This window comes from Coloeus monedula (genome assembly GCF_965178545.1).
Source record: "Coloeus monedula genome assembly, chromosome: 22".
Taxonomy (NCBI): Eukaryota; Metazoa; Chordata; class Aves; order Passeriformes; family Corvidae; genus Coloeus; species Coloeus monedula.
In genome coordinates, this window is record NC_138802.1 from 4,564,485 (window position 1) to 4,585,745 (window position 21,261).

Below are 21,261 nucleotides of genomic sequence, written 5' to 3' on the forward strand. Positions count from 1 at the left end.
ACCCTGCACAGAAAATAACTACTAACAGAACACATAACCTGACTCAAGGCTTCTCTTTCTAGGTGAAAAGGAAATATATGAGTGCTAGGAATAGTGTGCCCCTTGTTAAGATGCTGGAGCTCAATTTAGAGGAGCTGTGTTTGCACACAGTGAATGAAATCTGTGCATTCATTGCTCTGGAAGTGCAGGAGGAAGGTGAAAGCAGAAGTCAACCCCTACCCCTCACCGAGTGGGAGCTTTTTCTGCAAATGAGTCCACTGCTAGAGCCAGATTTGCTCATGAGAAGATTTACCCAGATGCAGCAACACAAGCAGCTTAAAAACACCACAGCTGAGTTACCATCAAACCACCAAGTGACAGAAAAAGTCCATCTAATGCTCCTTTATTGGCCCTTGGCCTGGAATGACTGCTGAGAGATCTCCCCAGGTCATTTCATGCGGCTGTAGCACTCATTTCCTCCCCACTGATGATCAGAGGCCCCAAAATGCAAAGGGAGAAGCTCTGTGCACCTCCCGCCCCCAGCCCATGCTGGCAGCAGCACAGAACAGTTCACATCGGGACAGAAGAGCCTTGGAAAATGCAGCTCAATGGAGATCTGCTTCTCTTCCGTATCCAATTATCCCACTGAACAAACAGTGTGCCACAGGAAAATGCATGAAAGGGAGAGAAGAAGCTCGGCTGAAGTCATTGTATCATGAGAACAGATGTTTCATTACCGTGCTACTTCATAGCTCTAGAAATACCCTGGGCAAGAAATGGGGCTATCCACAACAATGCTCTTTGCAGCAAAGGATTTGGGAATGGGGGAGGGCTCAGGAAAGAACATTCAGAAATTATCCTTAATGAGATGTCATCAGCTATGAATGGTAGCAAGTGAGAACTCATTTCTTGTGTCAGAAATCAGCATTTCACTGGTGCAAGACAGAGACTCTGGGAGGAAAAATAGCAGGTAAGGATTTTTGCCCTTTTTTCCAGCACAGCATTGTCACAAGGAAGGCTGGTGGAATCACTGGCTGGATGCATGGGGATTATGGATGTGATTATTCCTCCTTAGACCACACCACTGACATCAGCTCTGGAAGGTTTCTGCTATTCTGATGCCTGTGTCATGCAAGGCAAATGGAGTTTTGTAGAACCCACTCTGAAGCAAAGCACTTAAAGTTTGGCATCAGAGGCAGCAATTAAATATATTTCTGCCTTCCTTCAGATTACATCTTCAGCAGCTCTTGGCTGAAAGAGAATTTTGTTTGGTTGAGTTTTATTCTTTCCAAGAAAAATAAAAGTTTGAAAGGCACAGAAGAAAATGACGTAAGTGGTGCAGAAGGAAAAAGCCCTAAAGGACTTAGAGAGTATTTCAGTTTATCAAAAGTAAGGCTTTAGTATGGCTTAATTAATATATAAATATCCTTCTAGAAAAGAAATACCAACTCTGAAAGGACTCTAATCAGTTGGTGCTGGTCACAAAGAGAAGCTGAACTCAGGTACAGAATCTACTAAGACAGAGTACTACAGGAAATAGTTCGGATATTTCACTTTTGAAGGTCAAATTAAGAAGTATTCCTGAATCAATACACCCCAGGTAAGCCTGAATCACTGCACGATAGATGAACCCAAGAAAGAAGTTCAGGGAGTCTGTCAGTTCTGTCAGTTAAACACTCCAGCTGTAGGAAAATTCAATATATAAGAGAGTAAATACATTGTGCAGATGGCAAGATGTGAGTTTAATCATGACCAATAGGTTTTATAGTACAGATTTTCTGAAGCAATGCCTCTCCTCACACAGTCTATTCCCCAGAGCTTCAGCTGGAGGAGTGTAGAGGCCCAGAAAATCTGACTTTGGGCAAGGAGATGAGCCTGGAGTTAATACCCCCTCACGCAGCTCTTCGCACAGCCACTCACACTGGCACACAAGGACAAAAACACCAGCAGGAAACCAGCCCTGCAAAGTGCTGCTTGAGTCAGGGTGACCCAAAACTTAGCAGAGCAGTACAAAAAGGAGGGGTGGCCCTATTTGCATTAGCATGTCCTGTCTAAGATAATATGCCCAGAACTGGTTTTTAACAACTGCCCCTTCTTCCAAGGCAGCTGCAAAGCCGGATACGAACCAAATGCAGCACAGCCTGAAATTGTCCCCTACCCCCAGCACCTGTCAGTGCCCCTCCTCTTCCTCACTGGGGAATAACTGAAGATTGCCCACAACCAGCAGGTCAGAACGTGCTCCGCTGCCACTTCCAGGTGAGCTCATCCCTGCACCACTGGAAATGTCCCTCGCACCAGGAGGCTCAGCACTACTTCTGTCAGTGCCCTTGGGGCCAGAGCATCCCTGGTGTGTCACAGCACTGCAGCAGCTTCTGAGCAGTGATCTTGGCTGGGTGTGAGCCCAGGGTAAGGCTCAAAGGCTCCACTGCTCGCAACCCCGGAAAATGTTACTCAGCAGTGCTGGATGTGCAGCTCTATTTCTGCCACTCTCCCGTGGCATCTCAGATGAGCTCAGGCAGGATGGACTCGTGTCCTCTGTGTCCACTATTGAGCACACACAGTTCTCTATGTCCCATAGCCTTGGAAGAGCATTTACAATCAGCATTGGCACCAAAGACTGAAACAGGCCCCTGGATTTGGTAACTGGGACTTTGGGAGGAGATCCAGCCACCGGCAGTGTTGTGTTCTCTGCATCCTTCTGCCAGCAGCGCGACTCACAGAGCTGAACAGCCTCCAGGCAGCAGCTTCATGATGAGAAAGTGATCCTCCTTACCTGTTTTTGGATGTAGCCTTCTCCTAAAAAAGCCACAGTTCTTATAAAAAGGAGTAATTAGTGCTGCTTCATGTGACAGCACAGACAGAAGAATGGAGGCACATAGCTATTTAAAGAATATTTCTCAAGGTTCTCACACAGGGAGAGAATGGCAGTTCAGCACAATCTGATCCCTTCAAACGTACCTGAAACTGGGTGGCATTTACTGAAAGCTAAACAGGCTGTGACACTGCCAGAGGAGCCTGGCTGCCTGCTAGGCTGCTGCAGGCACTGACGGGCGACAGTGACAACAGTGGATTTTCTCTAACTGATCAGATTTATAATGCATAAGGAACCTTCAGATTTTCTGGGGTGAAAGAGCCATTTTTAGCCTATGTGAAATTAATATTAATATAAATAATTCGGCTGTTCCCAAACCTATTCATTGTATCTGCTGTTGTTTTTAAGGAATGTGGCTGGATTAATGCAGCCATGACAATGGCTGCCCATCACCCTCAGTGACTCCTTTACGGGGTTTTAAACTGGGACAGTCCATTTAGAGTAGCTTTAAAGAAGGCTTGCACAGTGGGGGTGGGGAGGCCCTGGCACAGGGTGCCCAGAGAAGCTGCAGCTGCCCCATCCCTGGCAGTGTCCAAGGCCAGGTTGGACGGGGCTTGGAGCAACCTGGGACAGTGGAAGGTATCCCTGCCCATGGCAGGCAGGGAATGGGATGAGCTTTAGGGTCCCTCCAGCCCAAACCATTTTTGGATTCTATTAAAAGTGCCAAGTCCCATGGCCCTGACGAAAGCATAAAGTGCCTCTGTGTGCTGAGATGGCACACGATGTATGAAACAGGGACCACTCCTAGGAAGGAAAACAACTAACGCTCCTACTGCACGCCCTGCCCAAACACGTCCCTCCCGGCTGAGGACAGCAGCCTTGAAGTTCCACGATACTGACACATCTCAGCAGAAGGTTTGGATTTGAATGGAGAGGCCACACTGCAAAAGGCTCATGTGCTGCTTCACCAGGTGTGCAGACCTTGGGTGGAGCTGTCAGGAGAATCCCTGTCTGTGCACAGAACCTGTCAGACCAAGGTGACACTTCCATCTCCTTCCTCCTCTCCTGCCACCCTCCAGGAGAGCCCCAAACCTTCCTGTTGTGTCAGAGCTAGAACACATTCAATCTCTGTTTTTAAGACCTCCTTGGCTGAAATAACAATAAATATTTCCATAATGTGGTTTTCCACATTAATTTATTGTTGTTCTTTTTCTTTACATGGCAGACAGACAACAGAGCTTTCAGTCTTCCAGAGCAGTGTTCAGAACCCAAGTAGCAACCAGGTCCCACCACTTCTCCACACAGTTTATTTTTAATAAACTTCTCAGTATCAGCATTGCCATGAGAGCACTGCAGAGCTGCCAGTGTTGTCCTTGCAAATTCTACATGCAAAACCTGAGCTTTTTCCCCACCCTCTCCTTGAATTTTCACAAGAACTTGTGATATTACTCAAGGGCAAAATTTCACGTTTCATCAGCAGGCACGGGGGAGGTTAAAAATTTGCTGCAAAACTGTGAAATTCTGCCTTGGGAAAAAAATGGCATACTTTTCCTGAATTCACTGTGAATGGAATCTCCTCACTGGTCCAGAGAAACGACACCATTTTGAACTGATGCTTTCTTCTGCAAGAAAAATCACCCCCCCCACCCGCCCCCACCTTCCCAGAAAACTGCATTTGTTATCTGAGGAAAAACTATGAAGTCTGGTGCAACCATGGGTTACTTCTTGTCGGTGGTGTGGATATTTTTCTGCTACAGCTTAGACTGTAATGGACCCTTCAAACAGACCAGTACAATAAAAAGCTGTGGACTGTGGTCTCTTGGTTGAGTCACACATTATAAAACTTTAAAAACAGAGCATTTACAACCAGGGACATAAAGACGTGCTTTTAAAATTGTAAATACATATTTACAGGCTTGTGTGATAAACCAGAATTCCTCTGGGAAAAATGTTCCTATATCACAACAATGTACACACTTCTCTCCTTGAGTCTGTCAGTTATTGTAGCTGATGCCACTCTAAAAAAAAGAAGCAAAAATAAATTACACAGAAGTGACCTCTGGTTACCTCACTGGAATGCCTTAAAGGCACTAAACTGGGCAGCATCCATGCCAGAACTCTGTACTTAGTTTAACTGACTGGAAGTTGAGTGGGTCTGAGGAGAATGGATTGTTTAAAGTAGTATTTGGGCTACATGGCAAGAAAACTTCCTCAGCAACAATCCTCAAGTGACCAGTGGTAATTTATACACTAACTGTGATCTTTGACAAGGTGTCCTACAAAACTGCACTGGGAAAATCAATCATAATCAATCAATCACCAACAGTACTGGTGCTCTACGTCAGAGTATCTTAGGTTTATAAACACTGTATACTCATTTTCCAAGTGATCTAGATACTCTCCAGACACACAGGAAGAGCATTCCTGTCTGAAAGAATAGGGTCTACCATACTAATATCACACAATGAGAGGAAGAAGAAAATGTGGAGAGAAAATAAAAAGATAATGTGCAAAACCAAAGCGAGACAAACTGATCAGAAAGCTGTGTGTGCACACCAGCTGCTTGGACAGAGACATAAGGCCAGGAAACTCAATTTTTTGTGCTATTTGACCAAAATTTACCAAGCTGCCTAGCAGATCTGGATACTCACTTCCAACTAATTTGAATGACTAATGAGAATCCCAGTCTTCCAAGGCTGCTGTGAAAAATTCCAGCCTTCGTTTGCAATTAGTACATCTATTTCAAGAGGAGATTATTGCTGGCAAAAAACTCCAAAGGGAACAAACCCTAGAGACTCTCCACCCCAGGAATGAGACAGAGCAGCCAGCAATGGCACGAGCATCTTGGTGGTCTCACAGTCTTCCAACATGGAAGGGGATGCAGCATTTATGGCACATCCAGTTCTCAGCATCTCAGCCTTTCCCCAAACCACAATTGCACTTAGAAAGCCTCCAAGAGGGGTTTATCCAAAAAATCTGTAGTGAGATAATACAAGATCCTGAAAACCTTTTCTTTCCAACTCAAACAACATGCACCTGAAACATTTTTATGGTGAACAGTGTTTCTTCTTTAAAGCTTTTGTATTCATTTTGAACAATTTGATTTTCATCAAAACTATACAAAATTAACTGTTTTCAGCAATTCCATACATATATATTTTTATCTGTCATATATATATATCTACATATGAAGATATATATATAAAATTGATCCTTTTTTTGACTTTTTCAGGGTGGTGGGAAGGAGTATCAACCGGGCACTTGTTTTTTCTTAACTAATGTGTGCATACACAGATCTGTGCTTATCTGTGTGGAGTGCAAAGTCAAGGACAGGACTAAATTGACTGAAACAAGAGGGAAAAAGGACAATCAACCCCTTTGGCCTCCTTAAAAAATTCCAAACCTAGATGCTACATTAGCAGGGATCCTGGAAAATCATGTGTTGGCAGAAGGAACCGTTCACCTCACGAGTGAACTGGGCAGAAGTTCTGCCCAGAACTGGCAGACAATGCACCTGGGTGTGATTGACCCCATTTGAAGGTAAGAAAGAGGTAAGAGACCTTTCTGCCCTGCATTTTACCAGCTGAACTGTTTGTTTCTGGAATTAGCCTTTACTGGCTGTCCTCATGGATGGCCTCTGGACAGGACGCCTGAAACGAAACACGTGTCTAGAGACACAAACACAGGCGCTCTGTTTAAGGACAAATGCTGTATTTAAGGACAAGTCTGGCCTGATACTGCACAGCAACACCCGTGTTTGATACTGTCCCTAAATAAATAAAGCCTGACTCTAAACAGTACCAGACTGGCAACACAAGTTATGGCAGCTTTTGAGAAATGGATGCTTGTCCCTTCATGGAACTGGGCTATCAGTACATTTCACAGAGATCATGTAACAGGTGATCTTCCCAAAAAACACGGCTCCTGATGCACTTCAGAAGCAACAGCATCTGCCCCTTAAAGCTAATGGTACAAAGTCAAGAGACTGGGGTACCCACAGACTTCACATGTGGAAACCTCAGGAAAACCTACCTCTCCCTTCAGTGTTTTTTTGTGGGATGCCCAGTTCTTTACCCGTTAGAATGTAAAGCAGAAACTAAAAGGATGTAACAGTCTTACCAGAGTTTAATTGCATAGTATGTTAAACCCTCTATGTTCTCCCAGAAAGAGGAGACTCATCCAGACCCATCCACCCTCTGAGCACGGGTAGTTTGCCTGCGGATGTCTGAACACTTCTCCATGTTGTTCTCCGTGCTGGCACGTGGGCTCCACACATTGGTGGACCCCAAGATCACCCTGTCCCCAGCATCCACAGTTCACCACTCACTGGAGAAGGCAGGAGCCTGCTCTGTGCTCCCTCCCTTGGAAGGAAGGGTGAGATGACAGAAGCACATCATCACTTCCAGCAGAAGAAACCACTGTCCCGGTTGTCTGCTGAGGAACCCATCTCGCCACATCTGAGCCAAGCAGGAGAGCATAATGCTTGAGGATCACTTCACCTCACCTTTTCCAGCCAGAAGTTTCTGGTACCTGAAAGTACACAGAGAGTTGCATTTAATCAGAAATAGTTTAAGGAGTCACAGTTCCATGTTCCATGGAGCTGGAAGCAGGACAAGTCATTCAGTGACCACTGTACAGGGAAGAGACATCCATTATATAATTTTGCTTGGATTTCCCACAACTAAATGGTCTGTGACACAGCTAGGGATGTTAACATTTCATTAGCAACCACCTCCATTACTCAGGAGATAGCAAACCTCAGTCAGTTTACTAACTATTCCCTCAAATGTTGTTTTTTGAATCACTTTAAGAAAGAATAAACTTCAGGCTGCAGTGTCTTGATTTTGCTGGTACTCATTCTCACCTTTAGTTTTACACATTTCAAGTATCATGTTCCTTAGCTGTTACATCGGTATAAAGGAGACTCTAATCTGCAAGTTAATGGTGGGGAAATGAAGGAGCAGAAAAGTGTCTTGTTTAAACCAACAGAAAATCAACTCAGCCTCACCAACACATGGGGCTGGGTCATTAGTTTGCCCAAGCCTACAGTGCTTCATTACACAGCTTATCTCACCACAACCTCAACTAAGGTTTTTGCATGTTATCACAGCACTGCAATTTGCATTGTAATGCTGGTCTTTGAGCTTGTGGTGTGCCACCAAAGCAGCCAGCAAAATGCACATTCCCAAGTATATGTTTTTTTGGGCAGTTAATATTTGTTCAGGGTTCACCCATTCAGCCTAAAAGACCCCAAAGCACTTGGCCCACTATTACAATCAGATACGAACATCACTACTTCCAAGACAGAGATAAAACCCATCCTTACAAAAATTATCTTCAAGGTCCCCAGGATCCAGAGGAGCAACACCTCAGGTCTTAAAAGATCATGAGCAAAACTCTCCTTAAAGCTTCTATGAGGGGTAAAGGGCTGACTACCCTAACACAACCCTTTTGATCCACAGTATGCTAAGTACCCATGACTAGAGAATACCTTACCCCTTTGGAATTAGTACATCACATATTTCAAGAGGAGATTATTGCTAGGAAAAAGCTCCAAAGGGAACAAATCCTAGAGACTCTCCACCCCAGGAATGAGACAGAGCAGCCAGCAATGGCACGAGCATCTCGGTGGTCTCACAGTCTTGGACAGGAAGCATCACTTCCAGCGTGGAAGGGAATGCAGCTTTTCTATGGCTCATCCAGATCTCAGCATCTCAGCCTTTCCCCAAAACCACAACTGCACCAGTTACAAGAGCAGTGACACTGTGGGTTTTCTGAGGCTTGGCTCATATCTCCAAAGTGCCTTGCACTCCTTGCCCACAGAAACACGGAAGGGTTTGGGAGCACAGGAGAAGGGAGCCCTGCGCATCCTCCCGGGGCTCTGTGGCTGTACCTGGTTTGGTCAGACATGCCCAGGGTCTATTCCTTGAAGAAGTGGGATGTGGTGGAGCTGGATTTCTTGCACTGCCTGGTGCTGGGGTTATGCGAGGAGGAGGAGGGACATCTAGAGGCCATGCGGAGCCTGTAACTGTGCAAAGAGGCAGAAGAGCATCAGCGACCAGACACAAAACCAGAGACGTGCTTTAGTAAGCTATGAGAAAAGAAAACGACATTCCACCCACACTGCAATTACCAAGAGCCACTTCTGAAGGCAAGAGGATTTTCTTGCCTTGTTCCGAACTTACCCTGTGAGTTTATTTAAGCAGGAAATAGATAATGTCAACTGGAAGCAGCATCCAGGCTCCCACCCCAGGTCCCAGACCCTCCGACCCGGACAGACAAACCCACAGTTACATCAGAAACTAGAAGAGTCATGATCTATTCTCTCAGGACAGTCCGTATCAGGCTTTAAAATACTTATTTATAGAAAAGGAATTTTACTTTACCAGAACATATACCACATCATTTTTCCCCAGGTCAAAGTCAGCAGAACACTTCCATCACTTATTGCCCTGACAGACTCAACAAGGACAGGTACAGGTCACAACAGTGCTTTATTGCACTTCAAATTTTAAACTAAGAGTCCCAAAGTGAAAGTTAAAATCAAAGATGTTTACTTAAAATTTTTAATTTTATGCCTCAGTTGATTGTGATTTCAAGAAGAAAGCCTGAAAACCTGACTCGAAGCAAGGGAAGTCCAACTCCTTCTGCCCTATTCTAGACATACAATCTCAGTTCAAATGTATACCCAAGCTAAACTTCCTTACACTAAAAGATTCCCAAAAATCCCTTATTTGTTTTTAAATTCAGCACCTTTTGCTATCATGCACAAACTTGTCTGCTTTCCCTCATACCTGTGCACCCCCATAGGTAATTACATACCTTCCTTCTCAAGGCAAATTCTTCCAAATTCTGACCAAACCCAACCACTTATGTTCTTCCAAGGGAACATCTTTTGAAATATCATTTTCTTACACAGCAACATGTCTAAGAAAAGTTAAAAGCCAGGCTTCTCTCTGGGTTATTTTTAGAGTTCAATACACACCCTTTAAAGGAGATTTCAGTTCGTCCTTACACACAATGTAACTCCAAGTTAGACATAAAGAAGTGCAAAACTTTCCATTACAACAGAAAACCAAAACCACAGAAATTTTGAAAAGTAAGCAATTCAATTATTTTCAAATTAAAATTGGTGGTTAAAATCGCCTGCCAAAAGTTTTTTTATTGTTCTATGTAAATCATCCACTCCAGCCTTTGTGAATGCAATTCTGAAACCTTCAGCCAGTGTGGAAGAACCAGAAAGTGGCAATGGGGAGGTCAACAAAAGCCAGATTTTTGTTGTTCCATATAAGGACTGTAACCAAGGGAAACAGTAGAATATCCAAAATAAGCTTAGTTTGTTTGGCTTCAGACTTTTACTGTAACTAGAAGAGGGAAATTTTAGTTTCATTCTGTTTAGAATGTGTCCATGTAAGTAATGCTTTCTGTCAAAATATTAATTATGACTTCTTAAAGTTCTTCTCTAATCAATGAGATCTATGTGCTCTTGCCTGCAGTGAGGCAAGGTTTACATCCTATGGGAAACCTAAAGAAAAAAAACGTTAAAAGCCTCAAATCCAAAGAGACAAAATATCAGGGAAAATCTGACCTAGATTTTCAAATGCACACCCTGATCAGACATCAGGAAGGAATTCTTCCCTGTGAGGGTGGGGAGGCCCTGGCACAGGGTGCCCAGAGAAGCTGTGGCTGCCCCATCCCTGGAAGTTTCCAAGGCCAGGTTGGACGGGGCTTGGAGCACCCTGGGACAGTGGAAGGTGTCCCTGTCCATGGCAGGGAGTGGAATGAGATGGGTTTTAAGGTCCGTTCCAACCCAAATTACTCCAGAATTCCACAATCTTTCACCCCTAACTTCCTCAAGCTTTAAAGTTAATAGATCATGGCTTGTTATTTGGAAGCTGAGGATTAGAGGAATTACATAAAAAAGGATTGTTTTTCTAAATAGAAAGTGAAATTGAGTTCCTTATGGAGTTCTTACTGCTGTCTTCCCATAGTGCTCCCAATGGACTGTGCTTCAGAACCGCAGCCGTGTCCACTCCACCAAAGCTGTCAGGAGTCAGGGCCCTCCTCTGTCCCGACATTACCCTCAAGTGGATCGATAACTCTCATTTTAGAGCCTGTTTAAAGAAGAGCTGGGATGTCGGGGTGATTTTGACAAACTCCTGGGTGTGCAAGGGGAGCTGGTCTCTGAGGGGGAGGGGAGCTGAAATTCCCCCACTGCATTAGGAGCAGTGATTGAAATTGCTATTTTTAGCACTGTCACTTTGCACCTGCTTTCACCATCTCAGCCCTGGGTAACTGGAGACAGGCAAAGAAAAGGAGTTCTGAGCCACCCTGTGTGATGTTGCTGAGGGATGATTCCAGTGGGAAGGGGCAAGGGTTGTTCCCAGCCCCTCACTGTGCAATCCCAACCCCTGTGCACAGCCCAGACCAATAGCACAGCCCAGGCTACCCCACCTCTGCCAGAACCATTGCTAGGGAACAGTCCTAGCCAGAAAAAAAATTAATCAAAAAAAAAAAAAAAAAAAGGAATAACATCAGAAAACATACTCTGCTTGAAAGGAAAAAAGGCCCAGAACCCAAATGCTAGGCAGCAGGAAGGACTTGTCTGCACAAAGTTTTCTCTGTCAACTAAGGACTTTTAAACCAAAGAAAACAAAAGTTTGGTAGATGCACCAGCTATTCCATAAATTAAAGCTAACCCAGAAGTTAAATGAGGCTATTTTTTACACAGAGACAGGGCCTAAAGTTCTCTCTCACAACTGAGAGCATATCCAAACTAAAAGAGATAAATCACCCAATTTGGTGAGATGTGCTACAACAAAAATATACTAAATCCCAGCTCTTAAAGTTTTCCATCCTCAGATCTGAAAGTGTTTTGTAGTGTGAATCAGTACCATAATCCTAGTTTTTCAGATCCAGAACGGAGTCAGGTGGAAAGTGATTTGCCAAGGTCACCCAGAAAATCTGCAGCCTTAAAGCAGAGGATTGAACAAAGGTAAAGGTTCCCCCCACCTGCATTACTGTCACAGGTTCAATTGTCTCCTGAATACTTAAGTATTTGGCCAAACCAAATTCCTACTTCCATATACCTTCCCAGGCCCCTGAGCCTTGCCTTGAGCAGCACACACGAACTCAAAGGCCAGGAAAAATGCCAAATCCTGGCACACCCCCTTCCCTCAGACATTCCCAAAATACATTTGGTATTTTTTATTCAAATTAGCTTGTCTCCTACCACACTTGTGCAATTAACATTCTCCTGGGTTGCTAGTTTAATTCTCTAGAAATGTCCCAGAAAAAGAAGCCATGGTATTTTTGGGAATGAAGGCTGGAGTGATCCAAGGTGGCTGCCAGTCCCACCAGGGAAATTCAGTGAACGAAGTCATGGCAATATGTGGTAAAAATTCAGGTGATTTAAGTTCACATTTTTACCTCAATTAAAGTGGTTTTTTTTATCCTGCAAGGATTATACTTCTACGCTGCTAATCTAAAATACCCTCAAGGATATGCTCCAAAATTTCAGACACACACACACATTCCACATCACGTTTAACAATAAGCATGCCAGGAACATATTCTATCAAGTATTTCCTACTCTTAAGTAAAAGAATAGCTAAGCTGACACAAATCATTGATTCCTAGGAAAAAAAAATAGAAATGTGCATGTTTAAGCCCAAATTCTTGGTTTTGCAGAATTAGGCTGAGCAATTTCACAGGCCAGAAGGGAAGCACGAGGGTTTAGGGAGTGGATAAATGCCATTTCTGGGCTTTCTGCTCTCAGTGAGATTAAACTACAGTACTGCTACCCTGACTGAAATGTACTCTCTGACAGCAGTATACTGCTTAATGGGAAAGTAAATACACAAACAAGGACTTGGAAAAACATCAAAACCATCAATCTCTAAGGAAAAGACCTTCATTTGTCTGTTTTAGTGAAACAAAGTATTTATCAAGACAAAAAGGTTTACGGACAGAATTTTGTTGAAAAGGATGTCTCTCTTTTCTATGGAAAAGTCCTGACTCACTGTATAGAAAATGGGGAAGCAGCAGAAAGGAAAAGGATCTTAATGTGCTGTACTGTGGATATTTGGAGACTTACGTGTGTTTATTCATGAAAGCAGAGAAAGAGCTGGAGCATGTCAGGATTTTATCTTTCCTTCACATGGCACTAAAGGCTAGAACATGAATATTATGGTCAGGCCTTTCATGAATCTAAACTGGAAAAACCTGTTACTGAGATCCTTTGCATTCTCAACTTCCAAGAAGACACCTAACAGCACTCTCCAGCCACAGTGCTTCAAAGAACTTAATCCTTTAAAGCAGCACTGCTGCCCCACAGTAACTCAAAAATTGCTTTGTTTCACACGTGCTCTACAGTTTAAGTTTCCTCATTGCTGGCTCAGTTTCACTCGCAGTGGATCATGAGGAACTCTCATGATGAACACCAAACCAACAGCAAGAACTGCTGGAAAAAATCTCACACCATGCCTACAGCTCACCTGGGGGACTCTAAAATTGATGTATCAACAACATTGTACTTAAATAGAACTACATTTTCAAAAGTAACCAGTGACCTAAAGTAGCCACTTGAAAGGAACTCTGCACTGAGATGGCTACTGAGCTCCTTCAGAAAATCAGTTGCCTTGAAGGTACTTCAAGCTGAGCTCAGAGATGATTAGTCACTTAAGAAACCTTGGTCTAGACCTGTAAATTTAGATGAACAGTATCATGTCAGCAATTTCTCTTCCTGCCCTTTTAAAGCAGCACAGAGTATTTTGCAAGCCAAAAGGTGAACAACTCTGGATTACAAATAGCAGTACTCAAACCCATCTTCTATACTGTCAGGCAATGCGATTTGATAAAAAGTTTGTACCTACTGAATCACATTCCTAACAGAATGAGAAAACTTTCATCACACATAGGGAACACTGTAGTCGATTTTATTTAGCTTTATACAGAAATGGTGACACCAAAGGAGTTCAAAAGGATTGCTGGAGGGCAGCAGAACAAGGATGAGCCCTCAGTCCTGCACAACTCATTACATAAAAAAGAACCCACAGAACAAAATGTGCTTGTGATTTGAAAAGGTAGATGAGTGACATAATGAATTTGCCATAATGAATGAAGAATACAACTTCAAGTTCCAGTTGATGCCTTTTCCTGGTCTTAAAATCAGGAGTCATACATGGTTAAAAGGGGAAAAGGGATTTTACCTTGGTATTTATTTTAAGGATCCTTAGGTGCACACGTCCAGGTCGAATGCACCGAGATGCACCCTGCAATTCACACCCCCAAAAGATCGGGTATAACATTATAGGTGTTACTAATTAGCACATCTATCAAAGATTCCCCAATGAGAGGCTCGAGTGAGCCCCGCCTCCCCAAGGAGCCTTCCCCTGGATGGTTCTATCTTGGTTTACAGAATGTGTTCTGGAGAGGACCTTGGGGTCTGGGGCACACTGATCCCTAACTATGAAGCTTCTAAAATGTTGAGTCTCTCAGCTTGACAAACAAGTCCAAGAATTTAGGCAAAAAGCACTAAGAATACAGAAGTTGTAAAAAAGGTGTAACAGGGGTATAAAAGGCAAAAAATCTTCATAGCACTACAGTGACAGTGGAGTTTGAGTTTGAAACTCTTCAAAGCAGCTCAGTGATGTAAGAATTCAGTATTTCTCATCTTCCCACCTCCTTCCATATGGCAATGTTTAGCAGAGCTCTCAATACCTAGAGGAAACACTACATAAATTCCCCCACTGAGTCACTGCTGGAACACGACTGAGGGCTATACACACACAGTCTGCATGTGGGAATGAGCCTTCAGACGCCCTGAGCAGGAAGTGCATCCTCTGCATTCCCAACAAAATCACCTCCCTGAAAAAGCCCTTGCATCTACTTTACCACAGGCATTTAACTTTGCTGAGCAGCACTGCCTGAACTGCAGAAGGAATCACAGACTCACTGAGGTTGGAAAAGACCAAGGCCAGAGAGTCCAACCTGTGACCCCATCCGCACCTTGTCACCGAGTGCCACATCCAGGTGTTCCCTGGACACCTCCAGGATGGGGACTCCACCACCTTCCTGGGCAGCCTCTGGCACAGTTTGAGGCCACTTCCTCTTGTCCTGTCCCTTGTTCCCTGGGAGCAGAGCCCACACCCCACCTGGCTGCACCCTCCTGTCAGGGGGTTGTAGAGTGACACTGACCCCCCTGAGCCTCCTTTTCTCCAGGCTGAGTCCCCCCCAGCTCCCTCAGCTGGAATCAAGGCAGGCTTTGCTGAAACAGGCCCAGATACGAGATTATTACTCTTACTTTTTGACTGACACAGGGCATTGAGTGGTGCAAGGCTCAGTTTTGCTGTTCACCTTCTGTGTGCCAGAGCACCTCAAATGACTGAACGCTGAGCCTGTACTTCAGAGAAATGGAACATCACCTGCTGAATAACCAAAGCTGTTTCTCACAACCCTCTGGCAGTTTCTGGGAGTACTGTCATCCAAAACATGACTCAGAGACCCTGTTTGGCTCATGAAACATAAAGTCTTAAAAAATTAAACAGAGAGATATATACACAAACAAAGTGCATGTTGCTGATTACAACATTATGTTTCACTAGCCACTCGAGCTCTGAATAAATTAGGAAAATGAAGCAACATGCTTCCCTCCAACTTGATGCCTGCTCAAGCTTCTCTTTGAGTTTCAGTTATACTGCCTTGTATCTGAAAAAACCAGAAAGCAGTATTTCAGTGCTCTTTTCTCAATGAATGCTCTAAAGGTATGATCTACCAAAAGCATTTTTAAAGACTTAATAAATGAAGTAAAGGTGCAGGATCAGCAAAAGGAGAATGGCAAGCGATGAAGTCTGTGTGGGAAGCAGCACTCAGAGGTGACTCAATGGCTTCCTCTTAACTAAGGAAGAGGGTCAGAAGTAGGTAGTGGCTGGAGACTGGTGCAGAGACAGCACAGGACTCCTGGTCCTGTGAGTAATCTTGTGTTAGACACTGGATGCTTTACACCCATCCCCACTCTAACAATCTACTTGCATTTTAAACATCTGACCCTTGCCTGACTGTAAATGATGGGCACAAAGAGGCACCAACTCCTGCTACAGTCTGTTACCTTAGTATTCATTTCATTCAAAAAATACCCTAACACATTAAAATTAAAAAAAAAACAACCCAAAGTTCAGGAAATAACAGCAACTCATTCATACACATGGAAGAAACATCCCTCTTTAAAAACATTAAATCCCCACTCTCTCATTTGATGTGTACAGTGGACCATTAACTGTACACTTAATAGATCATGCCTTCCTTAAGAGTGTTTTATTTGCATCTTGCTCTGAAATAGATATATTTTCCTCACCATCCCGCTCTTGCAAAGTACTGGAAGGTACATCCTCTTTTCCATTAGAAAGCTGCTATTTTTAACAGTTTAATTAAATAGATGTGGAAGTTCACCCCTCTCTCATCATTGACTTACCACAAAAGCTCAGCTCCAAACCAGCATGTACTTGTTGTTCAAAATCTATTGTTTAGCTCCTTTTCATCACGAGCAGAACTACACCATCATGTGACTCACGGAGATCGCATTCACTAAATAAAGCCAGAATTAGTATGTAAGGTCATTCACAAGCTACCTGTCTGTCTCTAGCAATTCAGCTCCTTGGCTAAACCCAACTCCAGTAAAAAGCTGGAGCTGAGCCCGTAATTTTGGAAATGAAGTCACAAACCACAGTAAATGAAGCGAGTGCTGTTCCTATTTGCATTTGATATTGAACATTTAGACATCAAACTCTATGACATCTCCCCAAAGAAAATCATCAGGAACTAAATGAGAATTTTAAGTAAGTCTTGCAATACAAAATGCTGACAAACCAGAGAACCAGAAACACCCCAACCTCAATCCCCTCGGGCAGTTTCCACCAGGGCTGAGGAGCTTGCAAAGCAGGAGGGGCCTGGCTGCATCTCCTGGATTGGCTGTAACACCTAGGACTGAACACAGCTCAGACAGTTGCTGCCACAAGCTGGTTACAATGCCTTCCAGCAAACTGGAAAATGGCAAACAAAAAAAGGTAAACAGAACCTGTCAGATCTCCTGTCTCCACAACAACTCCAGCATCGCTGTTTTTATTAAACCGACACTCATTTGATCTCGCCCAGCATGTCACTTGGTCTCTAAACAGGACAAGTTTAATTGTTTTCATTGCCTGTCTGGATGAATTTCAAGATGTGTCAGCACTTTGTGGGCAACATTACAGCTTTATTGTTGCTTCAGATCACAGAGGCAGCTATAAAAGCCAGAGAAATTCAATTATGCAGATGAGATGCAACAGCAACAGTAACTGAAAGCTGCACATTTCTATTTGTGATGAGTCACCTACTTAGGACTGAAATTCCTTGATGATCCTCTCTGATTTGGAGCTAAGATCTCCATCACCCAGCACTTCCCTGAAAAACTGGTGAACACAGGTGAACATCTCAGTGTGGCACATCCTTGGGACACAACACGATTTAACATCACAGCAGAGCAACCACAAATACAATGGTAAGAGGATTTCTTCCACGATATTAGGGAATGAGGCTGGTTTACTCACCATCAGTTCACTGCTAGACATGGCTAATAAATCCTTACAAGGTGACTGAAATACCCAGACTGCACCAAGAGCAAACACCAACCCGTATTTCATTTGTCAGTAAAAGATGTGAAACAACAATTCAAGTTTATGTCCCATCCTCAACAATCTCAAAACTATGAGTTTTCACCTTTTTTCCATGTTTCCCTTTTCTTATAAAACATTCAAATACAACACTGGGTATGTAAAACAATGTTTCCCCTTGGGTAAATATAGGAAAACTTAATCAGGACTGAAAACCTTCACTGTGGCTTCCTCCCACCTCCTTGGTGTAACTGCTGTTGCAGGTAGACTAAGGATTCACCTCTTCCATTGTGGTGTAAATCCCAAACTGCAGTGAGTGCAAAAACACTCCATGAACAAAGTTGGAACCTCTGCATCATTGCACCAGATCTTCCCCTATCAGTTAAAATTCATGGAAAATGTTGTTATGGAGAGAACACATTCAAGGAATGACATCCCACATAAAAAAATAAACTGGGAGTTCTTACCAAAGAATCTTACTCAGACAGAAGCACTAATTGTAATAGACAACTACATAAAATAGTAACTTACTACTGGATTAGTAAGGAGCATGTGCAGGAACTGCTGTAATGCTGTTTAGCCTTATCAATGTTACATTATTACACCCCACTGCCACACTAATATGGATGCAGATGCTTCCAGCTCCACTGCAAAAGGCAGAACACACATCTTGGTGGTGGAATACAACATTCCAAAATTCTCAAGAGCCAAAAATATCTTTGCATGTATTTTTTTTTATTGAACTATTTAACAACTTTAAAGCATATAAAAATAGAACACTATAATATCAGAAAAACAGAAAACTATAGTATCAGAAAAAGTTGAAATAGTGTATGTAATTTTCACTTAAATAGTTTAAATTTATTAGCAGTGTCCACAATTGAAACCTAAAATCCTCAGGCTAAGTCAGAAGTGGCCAGTTGGTATAAATTCATGTCACTGAACCAGAGGGACACAACTGAAGGATGCAAGCACACTTAACTCCTCCTAGATGTACATAGTTTCATTTTTCCCAGTACATCTGCTTTCCACACAAAAGGCAAGTTTCCCCCCAAGTTTTTATAAAGTTTACTTTATTGGTTATAGAAAATGTGCCATGATAGTTCCATCTAGTTGGTCATTAAGTGCTTGCAACATCACGGACTCGTAACTACGACTGGAACTTACAGCACAGGATGGACGGCACGTAGAGGAGGAAAATCCCTCTTCAGTTGCTTACCTGCATTTACAGCCCTCCAGCAAGGCTAGAGCATTCAAAAGCAAGGACAACCCCACTTTTATGTCAAATTGCAATTTTTAATGTTTTCATTAGAATAGTCTTTATATCACTCTCCAATAGAAGTAACAATATAACTAACAGCAAACTTTAATACAGGAACATGCTCCAAGATTAACAACCCAAAATGAAAACAAAATGAAATTAATGTAAAATGTAAATCACATATAGTACAATTGAAGTGTCCAAAACAATTTAAATAATTTTAAATATTTTATTTTTTAAAACTTGCTACAAATGCTTTATACAGTATTTCAACATAAAGTCCCCATAACAGAAATGTAACAAAATGGGAATGATAGTGAAAGTGAAAGTGAAAGTGGCACAAATTCACCAAACAAGTATTAAACTACAAATTTTAAAGAGGTAGATTACTTTTTAAGAACAAAAAATAAAAGGGGTGTCTGTATAAAGAAACTACTCACTTTCCATCCATTCTGTCATTAATCTTGAAAGCTCTATGAACACGTGACAAACAGTATTTCCATAAAAAGCTGTTATGAACAATAGACCAATTTGTTGTCTTAAGTTAGAGGTGTACAACCTTTTAGAATAATTATATATTTCGTTTTCAAAATATGCAGGTCTGCAGCCCTGCTCTAGCCTTCTTATCCATAAAAAGATACACCATTATATATCTGGTGTTGAGAAATTCATCACTGCTATATAAAGTTTTATTTGCATGTGTAAATAAGAACTTGGAAAATCCATAAAACATCCAAATCAGGCTTTTTTCCATTGTATACTGAACATCTAAAACACTCAGAAAGTGAGGAGAAAGTGGGAAGGGAATTCTGCCGTGCTAGGTTGGCCTCTATTGACTCATTTAGACAAAACACTTTAAGAGACCTAATACATGACAAAAATACTTGGAGTGCAGCAATTGCTGGCCCTGAATCTACACTGAATTCTGGACAGGCTGAAGGAACCCGATTTGCCAAGCACAGAAACTGAACTGCCCAACGCCATCCACGAAGGTATGGACAAAATCAAGAGCAAAAGATTTGGTTCACTGTTTCTTTTGATGATTTCCTGTGGGGTTTCATCTGTTTTTAACAGTGCCCTTCGCTTTAGTCTGAATCATCCTGCATGTGTCAAGCACAAAGTAAGAAAATTTAGGCCTGACACTGAGCATGAGCAAGAAGCCTGCAGGCAATTTTATGGTTGTGACTCAGCTTCTGTGGGTTTTGCAAGCTTGGATTTCACATCCCTTGGCGTAGTGCTTATCCTAAGATGAGCATGCAACAGCTCTACCATGGCATTAAGGGATTTTTTTTTTGCTTTGTTTTTACAGGAGATTCCTAGAAAATAGAAATTTAAAAAAAAAACCAAAACAGACAAAAACTGAAGATAAATGACAAAACAATCTGTGAATGAGTATGTTTACACAAAAAAACTGAAAGGTGAAAAACACGTTGGTAGACAAATATACATAAAGCAAGTCTTGAAAAAATATTAAGATTTCCTGGAAAAAAAATCAAAACCCAACAGTGCCTACATAGAGTAGAATCAAAGTTAAACTGTGCTGATATTAGTGTATGAAAGCAAAAAAATTCTTCACACTATATAAGTGATATAAAAAGAAGTTGACTAGACAATCTAGATTTATGAAAGTTACTTCAGAAACAAAAATAATTTCCTAGTGTAACCATTCGTTAAACGGATAAAGACTCCAAGCAGCCAAAGTAAACCAGCAGTATTTGAGCCAGCCAAGGAAACCTTACCCCAGGTCAATTGTTCTTTCCCCAAATACTACTGAACAATTCCCATATGCACCCATTTCCAAGTACTTGCTTAATTTGCATAAGGTCAAATGATTCATTTAAATGGAAAGATGTGGTGTTTTGGCTTCTTATTCTACTGATCTGTTCTGGCACCATTTAAATACAGTTTCACACATAACTAAGAGAGCAGCTGATGAGAATTAACATGAAGATGTTTATGTCCTAAGGGAAGAGGCCTGGTAGACATTTCTTGTTCCTAAAAGGCATTTTTACACCATTAGTCTCCAAATTCCAATAACATTTTTCTCCTTCAACACATCCTAATTTGGGTATGAACTATTTTAAGTCAAATTCCCCTCTAGCACTTGGGAATAATTCTGCTATATTGAACCTTTGCTTTACAAAGTATTTCCTCACTATTTCCACCTTGGAGATCTTTACTGTAAGACACACAAACTGTGAACAGTTCGGATTTTGACACTGAACAGATCCCGCTCTACTTGTTCTGATGGAGGCTGCCAGTTCCTCCCCCTCCTCCTCTAGCAATGACTTTGATTAAAAAAACCTACCCTTGGCCCTAAATCTGGTGTTAATCACAGCCAGGCGCTGCAATTACCAATCCCAAAAGAACTCTTAATTATCAGTGAGTTTTGTAAAAGTTCCTCAGCAAATCAGACACTTGTTTCCAATAAAAACAGGTCAGGAGCAAGGTAACAGAGCTTATAAACACTGTGCAAAATAAACTATTGATTGGAGAGACTACATGAAGACGTAAGTCGGGACTCAGGCACGTAGATTAAGATTTTATTTATTTATTGAAGT

General features: G+C 42.3%; 1 protein-coding gene across 2 annotated transcripts in view; it reads right to left on the reverse strand.

Annotated features, from left to right (window-relative positions):
* Positions 1-7,216: 7,216 nt before the first annotated feature.
* PRDM2 (PR/SET domain 2) overlaps positions 7,217-21,261 on the reverse strand; it is a 62,177-nt gene continuing 48,132 nt past the window's right edge. For both annotated transcript variants that reach the window (XM_082295786.1, XM_082295787.1), the window contains 2 exons: positions 8,685-8,819; positions 7,217-7,321 (listed from right to left, as the gene is read on the reverse strand). In XM_082295786.1, coding sequence (XP_082151912.1) covers positions 8,711-8,819 — 109 coding nt within the window. In that variant the 3' untranslated portion in view covers positions 7,217-7,321; positions 8,685-8,710. The remainder of the gene's footprint in view (positions 7,322-8,684; positions 8,820-21,261) is intronic.